This window comes from Zonotrichia leucophrys, chromosome 1, assembly GCF_028769735.1.
Source record: "Zonotrichia leucophrys gambelii isolate GWCS_2022_RI chromosome 1, RI_Zleu_2.0, whole genome shotgun sequence".
Lineage (NCBI taxonomy): Eukaryota > Metazoa > Chordata > Aves > Passeriformes > Passerellidae > Zonotrichia > Zonotrichia leucophrys.
Genome location: NC_088169.1, coordinates 95,999,489 through 96,018,430, shown reverse-complemented (window position 1 = coordinate 96,018,430; position 18,942 = coordinate 95,999,489). Strand labels below are relative to the sequence as shown.

General features: G+C 43.3%; 1 protein-coding gene across 1 annotated transcript; it reads left to right on the top strand.

Moving 5' to 3' along the window:
- The first annotated feature begins 1,858 nt into the window (after positions 1 to 1,858).
- LOC135441972 (antigen WC1.1-like) lies at positions 1,859 to 17,304 on the top strand. Its single transcript, XM_064701556.1, has 16 exons — positions 1,859 to 1,928; positions 4,449 to 4,763; positions 6,262 to 6,570; positions 7,801 to 8,115; positions 8,933 to 9,244; positions 9,541 to 9,858; positions 10,562 to 10,876; positions 11,537 to 11,851; positions 12,669 to 12,731; positions 12,818 to 13,132; positions 13,316 to 13,351; positions 13,656 to 13,797; positions 14,100 to 14,196; positions 14,755 to 14,824; positions 15,885 to 16,037; positions 17,207 to 17,304. The coding sequence occupies exons 1-16, from the start codon at positions 1,859 to 1,861 to the stop codon at positions 17,302 to 17,304; spliced, it is 3,243 nt and encodes a 1,080-aa protein (XP_064557626.1).
- Positions 17,305 to 18,942: the final 1,638 nt, after the last annotated feature.

The following is an 18,942-nucleotide window of genomic DNA, read 5'->3' as shown; positions in this document are numbered from 1 at the left end:
AAATAAATCTGTGGATAGCAACTCAACCACTTCCCTGGGGAGTCTGTCCCAGCGTTTGACAACCCTGCCAGTGAAACATTTTTTCCCAATATCTCACCTGAGCCTCCTCTAGCACAACATGAGGTAATTTTCTTTCATGCTGTCTGTTCTAACATCTGTGGGCACTGGCACATACCTGGCTACGAGTACACAGTGCCCATAAAAGAAACTCTGGTCATCAAGGGCCTGTATGCTGAGAAACAGATCTTACTCTAAGGCTTCCTAGAATGGGTTTAAAATGTCAGTGAGAATTCAGTTGGTGGACACCTATCAGCAAAGAATAGTGCTAAGTGAAACCACTGAACCTCAGCATAGGAACCAACATGACAATGGATACCTTACCTAACTCTCATTAGCACATCTGTAGTGGGATTTCCCCCACCCTGACCACATTTCCAAAGGAGTGGCAGTGACTTTCTTGTTTTCAGAGGTCTCTATCAGGTAGCAGAAGCAGGATGCTCTGCAAAGGAAGGTCAGCCAGGAACTGAAGCTGACAGCAAACCAGTCATGAAGCAAGGTCCTCACAAGAGTTGCAATCCCATAGTACCTGAACAAAAAAACCTCCAGAACAGGTCAGCAACAGCAGCAAGGTTAAGCCAGTAGTGCAGGCAATTCTGAAAAAGCCAAGATCAAGCCATAAAGTCAAGTCAGCAGATCAGGGTCAGCTATCAGCCAAATTCATGGCCAGACCCCAGCCTGGCTGCCCTGTAGCTCTAGCAGAGACCACAGGCAAGTGTCTGAGGTCCTGAGCTAAGAACAAGCAGCCTCTGGCCAGACTCTCTGCTCTTCCTCTCATCTCTCTCTGCAGCAGTCTGACCCTGCTGGGCTATTCTACTGCAAAATTACACAGAACTTGAACAAGCAAAGCCCAGTGAGAAGGGGAAGAGGTAGCAAAGATTGGTGTTCTAAGGACCCAACCGCATGGGTTACTGAACTCAGAATTCTGGATAAAGAGCAGATAGATACCATCAGACTAAAGGAGGGTGCTGTCAGTGTCATAAAGGGGAATGTGTGTTTAGACTGGTGCAAACAGCATTCTGCAATTTGTTTCAGCTGTCAAAATTAGTCAAGTAGCCACTATTTAATTAACAACAGCCTTTATTTCCCTAAGGTTGCCATTCTTGAGTGAATGAGAGTGCGGATAGAATTACTAGCAGTGGTCACCTGAAACGAGAAGAAACTCAGCAGAGGAAACAGGAAGGCCTGTAATTTGAATCCTAAGGAAGATCTTTTTTAAGAGCTTCTGCCCAAAAAGTTATGCCCAAATAAGGAAGCCTTAAGCCTACCCCAGATACAGAGAGGGTATCACTTTTTACTCACCTCTAGTGATAAACACCATTTCTGTTGATTGGAGTGCAATTTCTTCCAATATGACAGGTAAGCTACAAATTAAAGGAATTTTCTTTCCCTTTTTTCTTCTGAAGAGATTCATAAATGACCAGTGTTCTACACTTTCATACTCCTTTTTCAGGTGAGAAATAACCACTTTGCACTGTGCTCAGCCTGTGCCACCAGCATTGGTCCCACAGTAAAACAATTCCGATGATGACATCAGATACGCAATCATCCTTCATATAAGGTCACAAGTACACTTTTTGAATTTTATTGGAGGTTTTGGCTCCTTCAGATTGGAGATGAATCTGCTGATAACGTCTAAAAAGGTGAACAATGTTTCTATTGGTTCCTTCAGGTAACTCATGCTGGCACGTGAATCTATATATTTCCTCCTTCGTAGTCGTTTTTGAGATACCAGAATGCCCAGCCAGAGTTTTAGCTAGGCAGTGCCTGGAGAGTTAAGTTTCATCCATCTGCAGTCAGGATGGCAACAGAAGGACTCCTTTCTGCTCCAGTGCTGTGGTTGATTCTCCTCTCCATTCAGGTCTCCCTGGGTAAGTACATACTTTATTTTGCATGAGGCAGTGAGATAAAAAAAGTATGCAAATTTAATATAAATAGGTTGTTCTTCTACCAATTTCTAAAGCAAAGTGACAAAATGGTATTTAAGTATGTTTCTGTCTTTAATTCAATCTCCTTCATAATCCTGAGATGAGTAAGGGTAAGCCTTTTCTAAAAGTTTGGTATTTTACTCAGGTATCAGTGACTGGCATTCTCATAAGAATTCAAGTCCAAATTTTGTAAAGAGTTTAGCTGTACTAAAAACCAGCTGAGTATTCTTACTACGGTCTTATCTCTCCTGCTGAGCTCTTTGTAGATGAAATTAATGATTCCAGGTCTTTATTCAACACCAGTTAAAATGATGTAGCTCTACCTGTGTGCCCGGTGGAGTTTGGGTAACACAACATCTCCTCAGTTGTTCCTCTGTATATGAGGCTTATCATCATTTGTCTCTGGAGCTGTGTGTACATGCTTGATGCTGGTGATGAGAGACAGATTTTGGAAATCTCATTTTTTTCTCTCCACACATGGAGGTGACATTAAGGCATTGTGGTGGTTGTCTCATCCCCATATGATGAGAACAAGACTTCGGAGTTGATGTTTTGCTATAGCATGGCCCTAAGTCTTGAAAGTTCTCACCAGTTGTGTGGGTGCAGTCAAAGTTCAGGGCAGGGAACGGGAGGCACTCTTGATGTACATTTTCATAATATGAAACTATTTTTATTTAGACACCTTTGTAGTGATGTTTTAGTGTCAGCTGAGCTGTACTGCAGAAATGAGAGTGACTTGTCTGCCAACTTCTTGTTAATATCAGGGAACAGTAACTGACTGGAAGATGCAGACAACAGTAGCTTTACAATGACACCATCATCAGCACCCTATCACCCTCATCTCTGATCTGGCAGCACTTGCACTCTCCATGCTGCTACAGGTGTTCTGATGTTCCCCAGGCACAGAGCACTGTGCAGAGCAGTGCAGGAGTCACAACTCTCTAGGAGTGAGCTGGAAATCTGCCCCTGAGGCAGCCAGCCTGGGCTGGAAAACTCCTCTTAGGGCCTGGATACAGGAATGCATGGCGCACCCTCACCTTTTCCTATGAGAAGAACCGGGTTTTCAGCTGGAGCAAGAAAAATCTCATGCTTTCTCAGCCAAGCAGAACACCAAATCACTGAATTCAGTGAAGGTACTTGGGGAACATGCTGTGGAATGTGAGGAAATAAAAATTGTACCTGTATGTATCATTAAAAATTCACAGAACAGGGATTACACCAAATGATAGCTTTTATTAGGAAATATTTAAATCTGTCAATTGGCTTATGCCTACCTCTGCATCCAGTCAGTCTTGCATGCTGTTATACATTGAAAACATCAGATGTACAATTATTTAAAAATTCAAGTGCACAGAGGTCATACAGTCGAGTGAAGAGATGTTTGTTTTGTCCTTGGATATGGCTAGTAGAAATTGGTTATCTAGTTTGTTTAAAAATGTATTAGGAATTCAACTTTTCTTAGACTTCATTACCCTTTTAAACAAATAAGTATTATAGCTGAGAAAACTCTTTTTTTGGACTATGTTCTTCAAATACTCTGGGGGTTGTTCTCCAGAATATCTTTCTTATTACAGAAAGATTATGCCCCCTCTGAGACAACATGTTGCAGGCAGAAAGTGGTTTTCTAGTTACCTAAGAATTGTACTATGCACGTGACTTTCTTACTCAGAAGACTTGAGGAGAGAGGATATTTTACAGAAAAAAAAATGTTTTGGAAATTAATAATTGTCAGTCACTTGAATAACCACCTTTTTTTTGTTTGTTTGTTTCCAAACTTAAATGATAGGTAGGAAATTGTGAGGAAATCCAGCAGTGTTAGCAAAGAGGTAAAGCCTTTGCCTGTGTATGAGAACAGCTCCATGGAGAAGGACTTGGGGATACTGGTGGGGGCAAATTGGACATGAGCCAGCAATGTGCCCCTGCAGCCCAGAAAGCCAACTTTGAGCTGAGTCTTCAAGTAGAACCCCTGACCTTACCAGCTCTCCAGTGGCTGGCCTGGCCCCTCTGGTAGCCAGCTCCTCCAGTTATATCACTCCCAAAGACACACAAATTTGGCTTTCAGGACAATTAATTCACAGGATAAGGAAGCTTGATCTATTGTAGCAATCAAGCACTGATAGGCAGTCTCCTCACCCACTCCAGTTGCCAGTGTTTATTGTAGCAGACTTTGTGAATCACAAAGTAGGGACATTACTCAGCATTTTCCAGCCCTGGTGAGTCAGTAAAAGAGAAAGTTTGCCTGTCATTAGAAATAATTTACATTTTAGCAGTGCAGTTAGCTCAAACTTGTAAATACAGACATTACTCCTTGCAAAAAACACTTTTTAAGTTGGACTCTTCAGAAAGATGAAGCAAATAAGTGTGATGTAAGAGTAAATTAGGAGCAGTAATGATCTCATTAACATCTGCAGTAGATAATCATGATTAAGCTCTGTCCTTTCTATAACCTTGCTCTGTCTGAAGGCACTGACGAATTGAGGCTGTCGAACGGAACTGGCCCCTGCTCTGGGAGAGTGGAAGTAAAACATGAGGAGCAGTGGGGAACCGTGTGTGATGGTGACTGGACCATAAGGGATGCTGAGGTTGTCTGTAAGCAACTACAATGTGGATCTGCTGTTAAGGCCCTAAATCGAGCTCCTTTTGGACAAGGAACTGGACCAACGTGGTTGTACCGAGTTGATTGCCGTGGTAATGAATCTGCTCTCTGGAACTGCTCACATACAGGATGGGGTGCTTTTACCTGCCCTCATTTCTTTGATATTGGAGTGATCTGCTCAGGTAAGAAGTGATCCAGCCTTGTACAACAGAAAAAAGATATGAGCCTAGGATCAAACTTTGTCCTAGTTCAATAAAGCCAAGTACTCCCTCTACTCATCCAAAGCAAGTTGCTCCAGCATTAAGTTTTCTGCTGACTATGAGTGCAAGCTGACTTTGCCTGGGCACAGCAACGACATCCAATGAGCATATTAAATTACATAGAACAGAAAAAAAATCAACCAACTATTTGTTTCTACCACAGCTCTCCCAGGTAACAGGAGAGCAGTACTGAACTTGTCTTTGACAAGGAATTGGGGCTAAAAAATCAGATGTAGGTAGAGAAGCAAGAAAATGCAATGTTATGTCATACAACTGCCCTTCTTCTCCAGATCTTTAGCTAGGCTAAGACAGGACAGTCTGCACTGGCAAAAAAAGACCAATACCTGTTTGGCTGCTTCCTGTGCAAGATGTGCATGGTTTTACCCTTCGGAAAAAGAACCACTGCAAGAAGTTTTTCTTTCCCAGCTTCAGGACTTTACATTTGTCCTTTTATGATTGTTGTGAGGTTTCTGTCAGCCCATTAGTCTAGCCTGTCTAGATCTCTCTGAAAGGCAGGTCTGGCCTTGTGGCTGTGTCCCCACCCCCCAAAATCATAAGAGTGTACTCCATCACCACCTCCATGAAGATAAGACACTGAGCAGAACAGGCCCCTGGAAAGACCCAACAAGTGAAATTCCACTTGCTGACAGTCTTCAGGTAGGTGCAATTCACTAATGACTGAGCCTGAGCATTCAATCAGCTGGTTAACCATGTTGTCCTTCCAACCAGACAGCAACATCCTAGTTCTTGGACATAAGAATATTGTGCAAGACAGTGTGAATGGTAGTGCTAAATGTGAGGTAAATGGCATGTGTTGCTGTGTCCTCATCCATAAAACCATTTTAATCAGAGAAAGCATTACAGTCCCACAGGCATGATACATGCTTGATAAAATCATACTGACTCTTCCCATTTATATCCTTATGCTCACAAATAAGTTTCTACAAGTATCACTCCATCTTTTTTTCAAGTACCTAAGTGAGGCCTCTCAGCCTGCAGATCTCTAGACTGTCTTTTTAGCAATTTCTGAAACTGGGTACAACATTTCCTGTTTCCTCTTCCTGGGGTGCTTCAGCTTTCTATTCATTGAAATAATGAGGTCTCAAGGACACACACTAGTAAATGGCTATTTTTCTATTTATCTATTTGGGGACTGTTACTTCTCAGTCATTGGCAGATGCTCAAAGTTTCCTTCCTTCTTTCCCAAGGATTTAGTATTTTCACATATTGAGAAATAAGCAACCTCATACACCATTTTCTTCTTTATCAGTGCTATACAGGAATTGCCCCAGTCACAATTCAAAAGCATCAGTGGTCCTCAGAGCAGTAAAATGTGTCTTGCCCATTAAGGAGCTATAAAAATAGGTCAGTACAACCAACTCTTGATGCTAGATTTCTTGGGTTTTGGGTTTTTTCCCAGGCTTCTCTGATATGCATCTGACTGGAGGGGACACTGCCTGCTCAGGACATCTGAAAGTAAAGAAAGAAGAAACTTGGGCCACTGTCTGTTTCTCACATATTAATTTCAAAACTGCCTCTGTTATATGTAATGAGTTAAAGTGTGGCCAGGCTGTGGATACCTTGAGAGGAACTCACTTTGGAGACAGACATGAGCTGATCTGGCAAGAGGAGTTTCACTGTGTAGGAAATGAGGCTCACCTTGCAGACTGTCCCAGGAGCATGCACCATACTAACACGTGCACTCATGATGCCATTGTTGTGTGTTCAGGTGAGACTTTGGACCGATGGACATAATTCACTCATGTTCTATATGCTTTTTTGTGTTAACCCACAGTTCATAGCATCTGTACACTTCTGTGGTCCTCAGGATCCTTGGATGTTTCCCCTACCATGCCTTGAGCCATTCAAGGAGGGCCAGAAAATAACAGAGAGCAGTCCCACAATGTCTCACTCACTCTACTGAGAATCTGCATCTAACATGGGCTGTTCTAATCAGTTCACTACCACAAAGAGATCTCAAAAGGGCTGCTATTTCTTTTATGCTAACCCTTCTTAAGAACTCCACAAAGTCATGGCTGCTCTGAATAGAGCTGTGTATTGCCACCCACTGAAAAAGCGAAGATTAGGCCTAACAAACAACTTTTTCCTGAGGCCACAGTTCTAAAGAGGTAAACTAAACCTGGGGCAGAGCTCTTGGCAACAGTTCGACACAAAACAAGCCTGGAAAAGGGCTGGAGCTCATGTCCATTTCCTGCCCAAAGGGCTAGAGTCTGTTTCAAGACAGCCTTGGATACTGTGATCAGTGGCAGCCAAACACCGCAGCTAAGGCATCTAACAGGCCTTGGCTCCTGCCTCTATCTTGCAATAGTCTTGGCTCAGAGCTGAAATCCTGCACTCATTAGGGGTACAGTGCAAGGACAAGGTAAGGGCAGAAAGTAACAGTGTGAGAAGAGAGAGGGACTGCATGGGGCTGGCAGTAGGACACCACAGTGCCATCCACCCTGCCCTTTATTTATTGCCAATATGCTGATGAGTATGGCCTGGGGTGTTCAGAGCTTTGCTCTGTGGCATGGATGAAAGCTGAGAATCCCCCACTCAGTTTCTGCTTACCAGGAAATGTGACATGACCAACTACTGGGAGAGAGAGTGATACCAGTTGCTCCTACCCTGAGTTCCTCACATGCGAGGCAGTGCTGAAACTGCCTCTGCAAGAGAAGATGTTGTAAGGTAGCAGCAGTATTGTGAGGGGAGGAGGGAGGAGAGCAGAGAGGAGACACAAAGAGTCAAAAGACTTTTAATCATACAGTGCAGGCTACAACATGGACAATAGAGACTTTAAGAGCTGGCTTATGAGCATCCTGTTCTAAGATTCTTTCCAGTAACCCGACACAAAAATGAGTGCTAGTTTCTTGCAGATAGAGAGAGCTCTCTTACAGTTTCCAGCGCAGAAGCACAAATGCCCAAAAGTAACTGCTAAGCTCCTTTATTCTTTCTGCAGGCTACGGTGGGTACAGGCTGGCAAACGGCAACACCACATGTTCAGGGAGAGTAGAGCTTCTTCACGGAGGCACATGGGGAACCCTGTGTGACTACCTGTGGGATTTACCAGCTGCCAATATCCTCTGCCAGCAGCTAGACTGTGGAGTTGCACTACTGATCCCAAGTGGACAGTCCTTTGGGGAAGGAAATGGATCTGTCTGGAATGCCACATTCAGATGCCAGCAGAATGGATCACTCCTGAGAGACTGTCCCGTGCATGCTCTAGGTCAGGATGAATGCCCTGCTGAAAAAGAGGCTCGTGTGGTATGTTCAGGTAAGCAGTGGAAAGGTCTAAGAAGAGAACTGAAAAACTCCTTCCTTGAGGAAAAATATGGACTCAAAATTCAGAGAGCATATGTGGAGTCAGGCTCTGTCGTTTGACTGCTGCAACAGGAGGCAAGGCTACACTTCAACTATACCACAAGGCTGCTCTCTCTGAAATGCTCTTAGTGTAGGGAAACAGCAAGAGCAGGGCTGCTGCATAAGCCAGGATGAGCTGGGCACAGAGGCTGAGCACAGCACAGGCAGAGTCCTTGCCACCAAGACACAATCCAAAGCATCTGCAGAGAGGGCAGAGGAAGGTGCTGGTAATAAGGTCTGTGAGCAGTCCCAGAGAAGTCAAAGCAAACAAAGAGGTGTAGGGTCTGGCTGGAGAGAGCAGCCAGGCATACATAGCACGAGATAAGACTGGAGACGGTTACCCCTGTCATGTACTTGAGGCAGGATTGAATTCCTGGTCCAGGTGTAAGTGAGGACTTGGACCAGCAGTTGAAGGATGCAGAGCTGTAGGCCCTCAGTGATATTGGTCTGAAAAATTAGTCTATTGTTTGACCCAAACCCCCAACTCCTAATGCCCTGATTTTAAAAATTGCAAATGGGATGTAATCCTGAGTTCTAGTCATTCTTCTCAGTAAAACAGGCTGGACTGAAGTCTAGTTATGGGTATGAAAGTTTCTAGTGATGAGTATGGCCCACTTAAGTCATTTTTACAACTGAATGATAAAGACAACTCATTCCTGTTTCCCAGTCACTTCCAGGTCCTGCCCATGAGTAAATGTAACACTCCAATATTCCCTTTCTCTTACATTCAGGGTGTCCAGGGGGCAGGCTGGTGAATGGCACCACGTGCTCTGGCATAGTGGAGATCCGTCATGGAGACACGTGGGGAAGACTCTGCCACTCCCACTGGAATTTACAAGCTGCCAGTGTTCTCTGCCATCAGCTGAACTGTGGCTATGCAAAATCAATCCAGATGGAAGATGGTTTTGTGGATGGAAATGGGCCTATATGGAGAGATGCTTTTCACTGTAAAGGGACAGAGTCCTGCCTATGGGATTGTGTTCAAGTGACTTTGGGCAATCCAACCTGTTCAGCCAAAGAAGCAGCCACTGTAACTTGCTCAGGTAAGTCAGGAGGGGCCTTTTATGGGTGGTAGAACTTCTGACCAAAGCAGTGCTGGTGACCTCACTGATAGGATCTAGTCTTTTAGGTGGGGAAGCCTTTCTTGCTTCCCTTTGTAGGCCCTTGTGTGCATGAAAGCAAACAAAGCCTTAACAGGGGCAGTCTCCTTCACCAGTGGTGAGAATCAATACTTTGCCAGCACAGAAATTTGTCTTCCACAGCCTTCCTGCAAGTTATTTCTACTGCAGTGAGATAAGTAGATGTCACTCAATATATTTCCCAACTCTCTTGAGCCCAGGTCTTGCTGAATCACTCAGACTCTCAGGGGGTGAGAGCCGCTGTGCTGGGCGAGTTGAGATCTCCCTCCATGGTGTGTGGAGCAGAGTCCTGGATGACAACTGGGACATTAGGGATGCCCATGTGGTGTGCACACAGCTCCAGTGTGGAACTGCTGAGAAAGCCTATTACCTTCCAAAGTCTGAGCGAGGCACGGGTCTCGTTGGCCTAAGGAGTGTCCAGTGTACTGGAAACGAGACTCAGCTGATGCTCTGCAACACCTCCTATTATCAGACAGTGCCAACAGGAGTTTCTGAAGATGTTGGTGTGATTTGTTCAGGTGAGTCACTGTGTGAAAGGTACAGGTTTCCTAGAATTTCTCCAGCCCATGTTGTGCTGTGGTGTCACAGATCTTAAGTTGGCATGAGTCTGAGCTTGATGATAGTTAAGGAAGCAAGTGTAATTTACACAATGTTTTCTTCATCTGAATTTCTTACAGAATTATCTTCCAGAGTCAAAAAGAACTATTAGAACACAGAAGCCATAAGAACACTAATTTGGCTATGATTTCCAAGCATTCTTACTGCCACTTGAGAATTAAACAGCTTCCATTTTGTGACATTTCTATATTTATAGATACTTGCAGCTATTCTACAGAATATTACAACTGTTTCTACTCTTCTCTGATTTTGCAACCCATCTGTAACAGGAACAGTGTCTGCCTCTAAGTAAATGAGTACAGACAGAAAACAGGTTGTCTGGCTTTCTAAGATAAGGTGACCTCTGCATTTACTTGGTATGATTATACTCTTATGGCTAGCAATATCTCACCAGAATTATTCAAACATTCACCTGATGCAGGAGTAGGCCTTTCCCTTTATGCAGTTTTAGCCTCACAGGACCTCTGTCCAAGCAACCATAGCAGAAGAATTGGGATTTAACAAGAACATGATGTCTTAAAAGTGCTTTAAAAACATTGCCATTATGCTGATCTATGCATTATAGTTGTGTTGCATGCTGACATTTGGATTTTCCTCTTACAGGCAGCAGACAGATGAGGCTGGTGAATGGAACAAATCGCTGTGCCGGGAGAGTAGAGCTTTATCATCGTGGCATCTGGGGCACCATCTGTGATGATAACTGGGATCTATCAGATGCCAATGTTGTTTGCAAACAGCTTGGATGTGGGCATGCCATCGAGGCATTTGTATCTGCTCATTACGGTGAAGGGTCAGGGCAGATCTGGCTGGATGATGTGAATTGCACTGGGGCTGAATCTGACCTCTGGGCATGCCCCTCTAGGGCGTGGGGCCACCACAACTGCCAACACAAAGAGGATGCTGGAGTCCTGTGCTCAGGTGTGTTTGGAAAACCCTTTTCTGAGCCTGTGGGTTCAACTAGGAGGGTTGTATAAAAGGGAAGTCAAGAACAGTAGTGACTGCTTGGACAGCCTCCTCCTGTCTTGATGACCAGCATGGTCGGTCAGCACATCTTCTTGGTCCTACCAAGAAGCAAAGGATCTACAGAAGCCCATATTATGCACCAACACACACACACACACACACACATGAAAAAAAAAAGTCTGTGGTATAGTAGGATATTTGGGGCATAAATTTTAGGAATTTGTAAAGATTTCCACAGCAAGGGGCTGTGTGTTCCTTCCAGTCAGTTACAACTGGCTCTGAAACCAACGGGAACAACCCACTGTGCACTACAGCATCAGGCAATCCAAGTAGCTTATGGTGGCTCTGCTCACACATATTTAAGACAGAAAGGCAGCAGCAAGAGAGAGGAGAAATGAAAGAGAAGTAGAAAAAAATACAGATGACCCCTGAAGGGAATTAGGGCCTGTTAGAGCCCCTGAAAGGACTGCAGCCTCTGGAGTACCCATGCTTCACAACATAGGTAGGACCAATACAGCTAGTTAACACTGTAAAAAAAGTGTTATCACATACACAGGAAAGAAACATCACAAGAACTCTGTGGCACTAATTCCATTTTTATGCCTCCACTTCCAGATTTCCTGGCTCTGAGGGTGGTGAATGGCAACGACTGTGCTGGGCGTGTAGAGGTTTTCTACAACGGGACGTGGGGGAGCGTTTGTTCCAACCGCATGTCCCTGCTCACCGCAGCAACCATGTGCAAACACCTGGGCTGTGGAGACGGAGGAGGAATAGCCACGGACTTCAAGTACGGCAGAGGGTCTGGGCCCACGTGGCTGGACCACATTGAGTGCACTGAGGAGCACAGCTCGCTCTGGCAATGTCAGTCAGACCCCTGGGACCCTCAGTCGTGCAGCAACCGAGCTGAAGAGACCCACATTACTTGCACTGGTAATCAGAAATGTATTTATATGTGGCCAGACATGTACATTAACCTATGTATGCACATATGGACATGACAGCAATTACTTTGTGTGCACTTGTTAGCTGGTGTATATTGTTTCTAGTTTCATGAAAATGACAGCAACATTTTTTTGGTCTAAATCATTGACTTAAACGAGTGAATTAAAACTACAAGATTATCAGAGTGCTTTGGCCCAGTGAAATCCTAAGGAATTCCCTAATGGGATGGTCCCATTGCATATTTTTTAGTGCAAAAATCTATGATACACAGTCAGTCTGTGAGATCTGAGCTAGTGTGAGACTTTCCAAGAGGTCTAGAGCCAAGTTTATGTTTCTACATGTAAGCAGGCATATCTGTGTATACACATAGCCTTGGACAAGTGTACAAATCCATTTGGTTGTAAAGGTTCATTTCTAATACCTGCTCTTATGACAGTATTTCACACCTATGTGTATCAATATCTGCATTCATACATAATAAAATATAATAAGAAATATTAAATTAAATTAAAATATAAAATATAAAATATAAATGAAATATAAAATATAATAAAAATGAAATCTATGTGACATTCAGATATCCTGAAAGGGATTGCAACCGCCTCATGAGAAGAAGGAAAGCATAACCATCAGGAAGATTATTACTCAAAGCAACAGCCAAGCAGCCATCTGCCAAGAACTAAACGGGCTATACACATATTTCAGGAAATAATTAACCTGATGTTTAATTTTCAGCTATTTAACACTTCCTCATTTTTTTTCAGAGAATAATTAAATTATTTACTTCAATATTTAAATTCTGCAGGAGGACAAGAGGCAACATCTCCAGCTGCATTTGCTGAGTGTCCAAACTCCACAAGTTGTTCAGGTACCTTCACTTCTTTGTTTTTCCTTATTGGTCCCTGTGGACTTTCCTGTTGTTTCAGTAAAACAGAAGGTTTCTGTGTTTTGCAGACAGGGAGAAGTTACGAGTCATGGGAGGAGAGGATGAATGTTCAGGCAGAGTGGAGATGTGGCACCAAGGTTCCTGGGGAACAATCTGCGATGACACCTGGGACGTGGCAGATGCCAGTGTTGTATGCAGGCAGCTGGGCTGTGGATCTGCTGTGTCTGCTCTGAGTGAGGCTGCCTTTGGGGAAGGGACTGGTCCCATCTGGTTGGAGAAGGTGCACTGTAAAGGAACAGAGCTGTCTCTTTGGGACTGTCCTGCCAAACCTTTGTTTGGCAAAAACTGTGATCATAAGGAAGATGCTGCTGTGAATTGCTCTGGTTAGTGACTGGTCCTTTATTACACAGGTCTGTGAAGGTGGGTAGGGGCGCATTATGCCAATTGTACTTCCCAGTGACTAGCCCTTTCGTAATTTTGACTGTTAAAGCATCACAAATTATATGAAGATGTTCTCCCTATTTTTCACACTTGCCTCTTAATCTGGACTCACCTTCCTTTTGCAGGTGTGACAGAAACAACAGCATCACCCACGAGAGCAGGTAAATTCTTTCTCTCTCTTTTCTTTCTTCCATCAAATGACAATTTAATGTCCCTGATACTTAACAGATAAAACAGCAGTTTATTTCCGCTCATCAGAAAGCACTTCACCTAGCCTTTCATAAAGGAACACTGAGAGGCACCACCCCCAGCTGCTGAATTTTACCTGCTGAGCAGGACCCATAGCAGAGCAGCAGGTGCCCTGCCTCACCCTGCTGTGCCCTCATGGGCACAGCAAGGGGCTGCAGAGGAGCAGCCCTTTGGGACATGTGATTCTCTACCTGTTTCCTTTTGGTTTCCCCTCAGATCGCCCCCGCCGCCCTGCCACAGGCAGCACGAGGCTTTCAGTGCCTGTCATCCTCTGCATCATCCTGGGGACCCTCCTCTGCCTAGTCCTTGCCATTCTTGCTGGGCAGATCCGACGTGCCAGGGCACAGCAGAGAGGTGAGTTTCTCAGGACTGGTATGAAATGCCTCCTTTACATGGCCCCAGATGTTTAGTTGGCTGGGGAGGCAGTGGGGATGGGTGACTGAGATGAACTGAATCTGTTGATACACTGAGATTTTTCATGACTTCCTGGCAGTGAAAGAGCCCAGAGGTGCTTATCCTCAGACAGCACCTCTTGGTGCCTTTCTAGGTACCAACCAGGCCATGTAGGCCCCTGTAAGGCGCTTCTCCTTTTCAAGACTCCAGCCTGAATATAAGCAGAGACTGTGAAAGTCATCATTACCTTTTACTTTCAGGCTCCAGACTATCCTATGACCCCTTCTCCGAGGCTGTCTATGAAGAGATTGATTATAACCTGATGAGGGAAAAGCAGGGAGTGACTTTCCTCTCAGGTCTGTGTGTATTTCTTGCTTTTCTCAAGGGAAAGCTCCTCCTTTCTGATCCCAATCTGATACCTTACAGGTCCCAAATCTACTGGGAAATTTAAAATTCCTGGATTTGAGGAGAGGAGTTTCCTGCCCAGTGGACTCTGTCAATTCCTTTCCTAGGGACAATTTGTTGAGTGCAGTTCTCACTGCAGCCACAGACCATAGATCAGTATAGGTCAAACAAACAAACAAACAAAATCCTTTTGCTTCAATTATTTAAAGCAGGAACAAATAAAGGAATTATTTGCATCTCCCTCACAGCAGCTGGGTCCCTGTAGGTTTCCACCCATAGATTGCTTTTCTCCCTTTGTGGAGTGCCTCCCCCATGACCCATGAGAGGTGTTATGGGGTCCCCTGAGGGATTCTTGGTAATTCCATTGTAAGCCTTGCAGAAGTAATACTGACTGTCAAAGAACATGCTGATCTTGGATGCTATTACTGCTCTTTTTCTCATGGTGCAGTTTCAGCACTTAAAGAGAGTTTAATCTGGCATCATGCTCTTTCTCATTTGCCTAGATTCTTATTTAGAGAGCTCAAAACCAAAGGAACAGTTTTATAGAGCAGGCAGTGACGAAGAAAATGGTCCTGGAGCAACTCAAGGTAATGTGAAAAAGGGTTTGTACAAAGAAAGAGATCCTAAATCAGGGTAATTTTTAATATCCAAAGCATTATGAGTGACTAAGACTTTCATTTCATGTCCTAGTGATGTTTCCTAGTGATGGAAAATCTTCTGTGTAACTCTTGTGGTGGAAGAGTGTCATACAATCTCATACACAAGTGCTAGTTTTCTCTTCTATATGAGAAATTCAAAATAAATATTTGCTGGTAGTTCTGCAGACACTTCACAGGATCCAGTCACATGAATCCAACAATGTGACAACTGCTTCTCCCAGACATTGCAACCATAATAGCTTGTAAACTGTTACCTTATTTCTGAGACAGATGGGAGAATTAAAACAGAGGAAAGACATATTCCAAATAAGAACACTGGTGTACAATTTGAGCTGATCAAGGGATCTTAATCCAAGTGATCTGAAGAAAATACTGATTCCTAGCTGTGGGGTTTGCCTGGGGGGGTACATGTGGTTTGTAGCTTGGGGTTTTTTTTATAATTTGAAATAGATGAAGGAGAGCAAGTGTTTGGAGAAGAACTGCATTTTCCTAGAGCTGATCAAAAATCTCTGTTAGCCATTGTCTGCTGTCCAAGAGATCAACTGCCAAAGGCACAAGCAGTTCTGAACCTCAGTTGCCCATATCCCATACTGTGCTGCACCATGTCTTTATTTTCTACTGCTGTTCTTATATTAAGGACTTTTTAAGTTAAAAAACAAACTAAAAGCTTTTCCTTACAAACCAAAAGCTAAAAAATAAACAAAAAGCTTTGAAGTGCTTATAGAGAAGACAATTATTCTAAATAATTTCTCTTTCTGTTATTCAGATTGATTTCTAGGTAAAAAGTGAAACAGGAGTACTTTGATTTACTTTTCTGTTTATACATGTATCATTGGTAAGCAGAAGTATTTACAATAAAACTGTGCACAGTAACATTTGCTGAAGGACGGATTCCAGTTAAGTACAGACATGTCAGTATTACAGCCCTGTGTTGCTGATTATCAGCTACTGCTTTCCCTAGTGGAAATTAATACCCCTACTCTTCCAGAGGCCTCTCCACTGCCTGAAAATGCTCTGGAAGATGATTATGATGATGCAACAGAGGCCCCTGGACCTAGAGATGCTTCTCTTTCTGAGCAGAATGAACAGAAAATCATTGGGATCCCTGGAGAAAGTGACAGAAACAAGGACTCCCAGACAGGTGAGGCTAGAAGAGCAGTGCTGTTCTGTTCTGTTCTTACATCCAGCTAATCTATACCTCTGCTCTGCTTTCCCCACTGGCATAAAATTCTTGCCTATGGCCAACCCAACCTAAGTTTCCACTGCTGCAAATTAAAATTGTTACTTCTCATTAGAATGACCATGGGGACAGAGGGTTGCAGTCATCTTCATAACAGCCTTTTAAGTACCTGAAGACTGATAACAGTTTGTTCACATACCTATCCTCAGTCCTGTTCTGTTATTTTGTTTCTCTACACAGCCACAATTTAGTCAGCTTTCTACTTAGGCCTTGTAAACTACACTCTGCCCATGATGTGTCTCCACTCAGTCCATGTCTGTAGGCCTGTGTCTTTCAAAAATTGCTTAAACCCCAAAACTTTAAGGTATTTCTTTACAGCATGGTATTGAGATCTTACTAGTGTCAGGTCAAGCAGAAGGACCAGCTCTTACACCATATCCTTCTGTTTATGGATGCTCGTGTGATACTTCCCCTTTTTCCATCAACATGACAGGCTTGAGAGGGCTCAATGCCTGACATAGCTTCAAATAATGCCTTGTAAAATACTACATATCATTAGACATGTGTTTTTCAAATTATGCAATTGACTGTTTCTCCTTTCATGTGTAGTCTCTTTAGTGTCCTTAGTAGATCTCATTCTATGTCCATAGAGGATGGATTCAGCTGCATTTTTAACCTGGCACTAAATTTTTAACCTGGCCCATATAATTCAGTAAGAATTAACAGCAAATATTTGACAGACTTTTCTTTATCAGTGTATTTAATAGAACTGTGGAACACTTGATCTGAACTCTACTTTTTGGGGTAGTGATAAATATTTCTGGCCTATTTGAGATGTGGAAAATAATCAAAATACAGGACTCAAAGTAACTAGAGAGACATTAAAGAATGTTTTTTTCACAGTCCATGAATACATTCCTTTTAATATTGTGTATAAAGCTTGATCCTTGGATATGTATACACACTGCAGAAGGCAGAGTGACATAAACATTTCTCAGGTCTTTCACAGTCACTCCTATCCAAGGTTCTAATTTCTGGAGGAGACAACTGGCAGCTGCACAACCACACAGAGGTAATACATACAGGATGTGCATTTATCTATCTCAGTGTTCTTCCCTTCATGTTTTCAGACTGGATTCCCAGAAACAGGACCTCTGAAGCTGAGAGATCCTCATCCCCTGCTCTTGAGGATACAGGCTATGACGACATTGAAGAGCTGGGGCACTGACAGACTGCTGAGCTGCACTGACTTCTTCTGGAAATACACCACTGTTCATAAAATGCTAATCCTGTACTAGCAGAACCAGACCAACCTGAATTTAGGACTAGCTTGCATAAGTTTTGGTTATTTCCCAAGAAGAGATTATATACGTAAAATTTAGGAAGCATGGTGGTTAAGAGCAGCTTTGAAATTTCTCTTAAAATTTCTTGTTGTTAAGACTTAGTGGACACTTTTTTTTTTTTTTGAGTTAATTTTAAAATTATGATTTTTCTTATTAGAAACTGTCCAAAGATCTCAAATTTATGCTTTTTCTCCCAGATATATGGGGACAGCTTCTGGTAATTATTTGGAATGGAGATTGAACTGCAAGAAAATCATCAAAATTCTGTTTCAGCCAAGTCTTGTGAGAAAGGAATTCTTGCTGATTGCTTCTGCAGCAACATCAACAAGATCTGACACGTGTGCTGCAGGCATGCTATGAGGCACAGAAGGAGGGAAACACATACACCCATGGGATTTAACTGCATCATACAATCTACTTTTCCTGGCTCACTAACAGGAAAACTGGGAAAGTAGAAAGCTTTTGCAAGGAATAGTAAAAGGCAGCAGAAACCATCAGGAGCAACAAATGTTATGCTAAAATAAGGTGTAGCAAACTATTTATCCCTGTCAGAACTATCTGCATGGGACAGAACTCCTCCTCTCCAGGTGCACCAGGCAGTGACCAGGAAGAAGGAATCCCTGGAGACTCAGAGATGACAACAACTGATGTCACAGGCATTATCCAGTTGAGCTGAGTGCTCTCCAGGTGACTGGGTTATATAATCCTCAGCGTGACTAAGTGGACTGACATTGGGAATGTGTTAAAATTTGTAGCCAAACTCTTACAGCATCCTGACTGCACCTGAATGGCACCTGCACAAGGAAATGTTTAGGATAATTGGAGTAATTGGATTAAAAGCATATTAACAATTAACAAGATTAATAAAAGATGTAAAATGGCTTAACTGTGGGATCTGTCAGGCAAAGTTTCTCTTCTAAGGGACAAAAACAGATGCATACAGGATGAAATCCTAGAGAATCAGGCTACAGCTGAACTCATTACAAATTTATCTTTCAAACTTTTGAAAAAGTAGGTACAACGGAGGTTGGTTGTGAGTGGGGTTACAAGCAGCAGTGCTTTTTGCAGTCGGTGTAGCCAGCTGTGTTGGAGTCACCTCTGTGTGTACAAATTTATCTCTCTGGGACACACAGCCTCACTGCTGCCTGAACCAGCACTTGGGAAAGCAGCAGTCACATCCGCAGGCTCCAGTGGCCCGAAGAGAGGAACCCACAGACCCCAGAGGATGCCTGAGGCAGTGACTCATTGCAACTCCTTAAGTCACACTCTGCAGTATTTTTGACTCCTTGAGAAAAACGTAAGGCAGGATTCCCCTTTGGAGAAATCCTACCAAGTTTCCTAAATAGAATTTTTATTCAGTCACTCATTTATTCTTTTTTTGCCACTAATATGGTTGGTAAAGTCTTCACGCTTAAGTTTCCCAGCTCTCTCCCAAATCTTTTAACGATTGGCTCGCAGCCCCGTACTTATGTGTTACGAAAGACTTCAGGGAGGGGTCACAAACTGTTGTTGGCATTCGGATT

Bases quoted from the DNA above. Each gene is read 5' to 3' on its own strand.
- LOC135441972 (XM_064701556.1), top strand. From the start codon at position 1,859: ATGGCAACAGAAGGACTCCTTTCTGCTCCAGTGCTGTGGTTGATTCTC. The intron at 1,929-4,448 runs GTAAGTACATAC...CTCTGTCTGAAG, and splicing joins CTCCATTCAGGTCTCCCTGG to GCACTGACGAATTGAGGCTG. The intron at 6,571-7,800 runs GTGAGACTTTGG...TTCTTTCTGCAG, and splicing joins TGCCATTGTTGTGTGTTCAG to GCTACGGTGGGTACAGGCTG.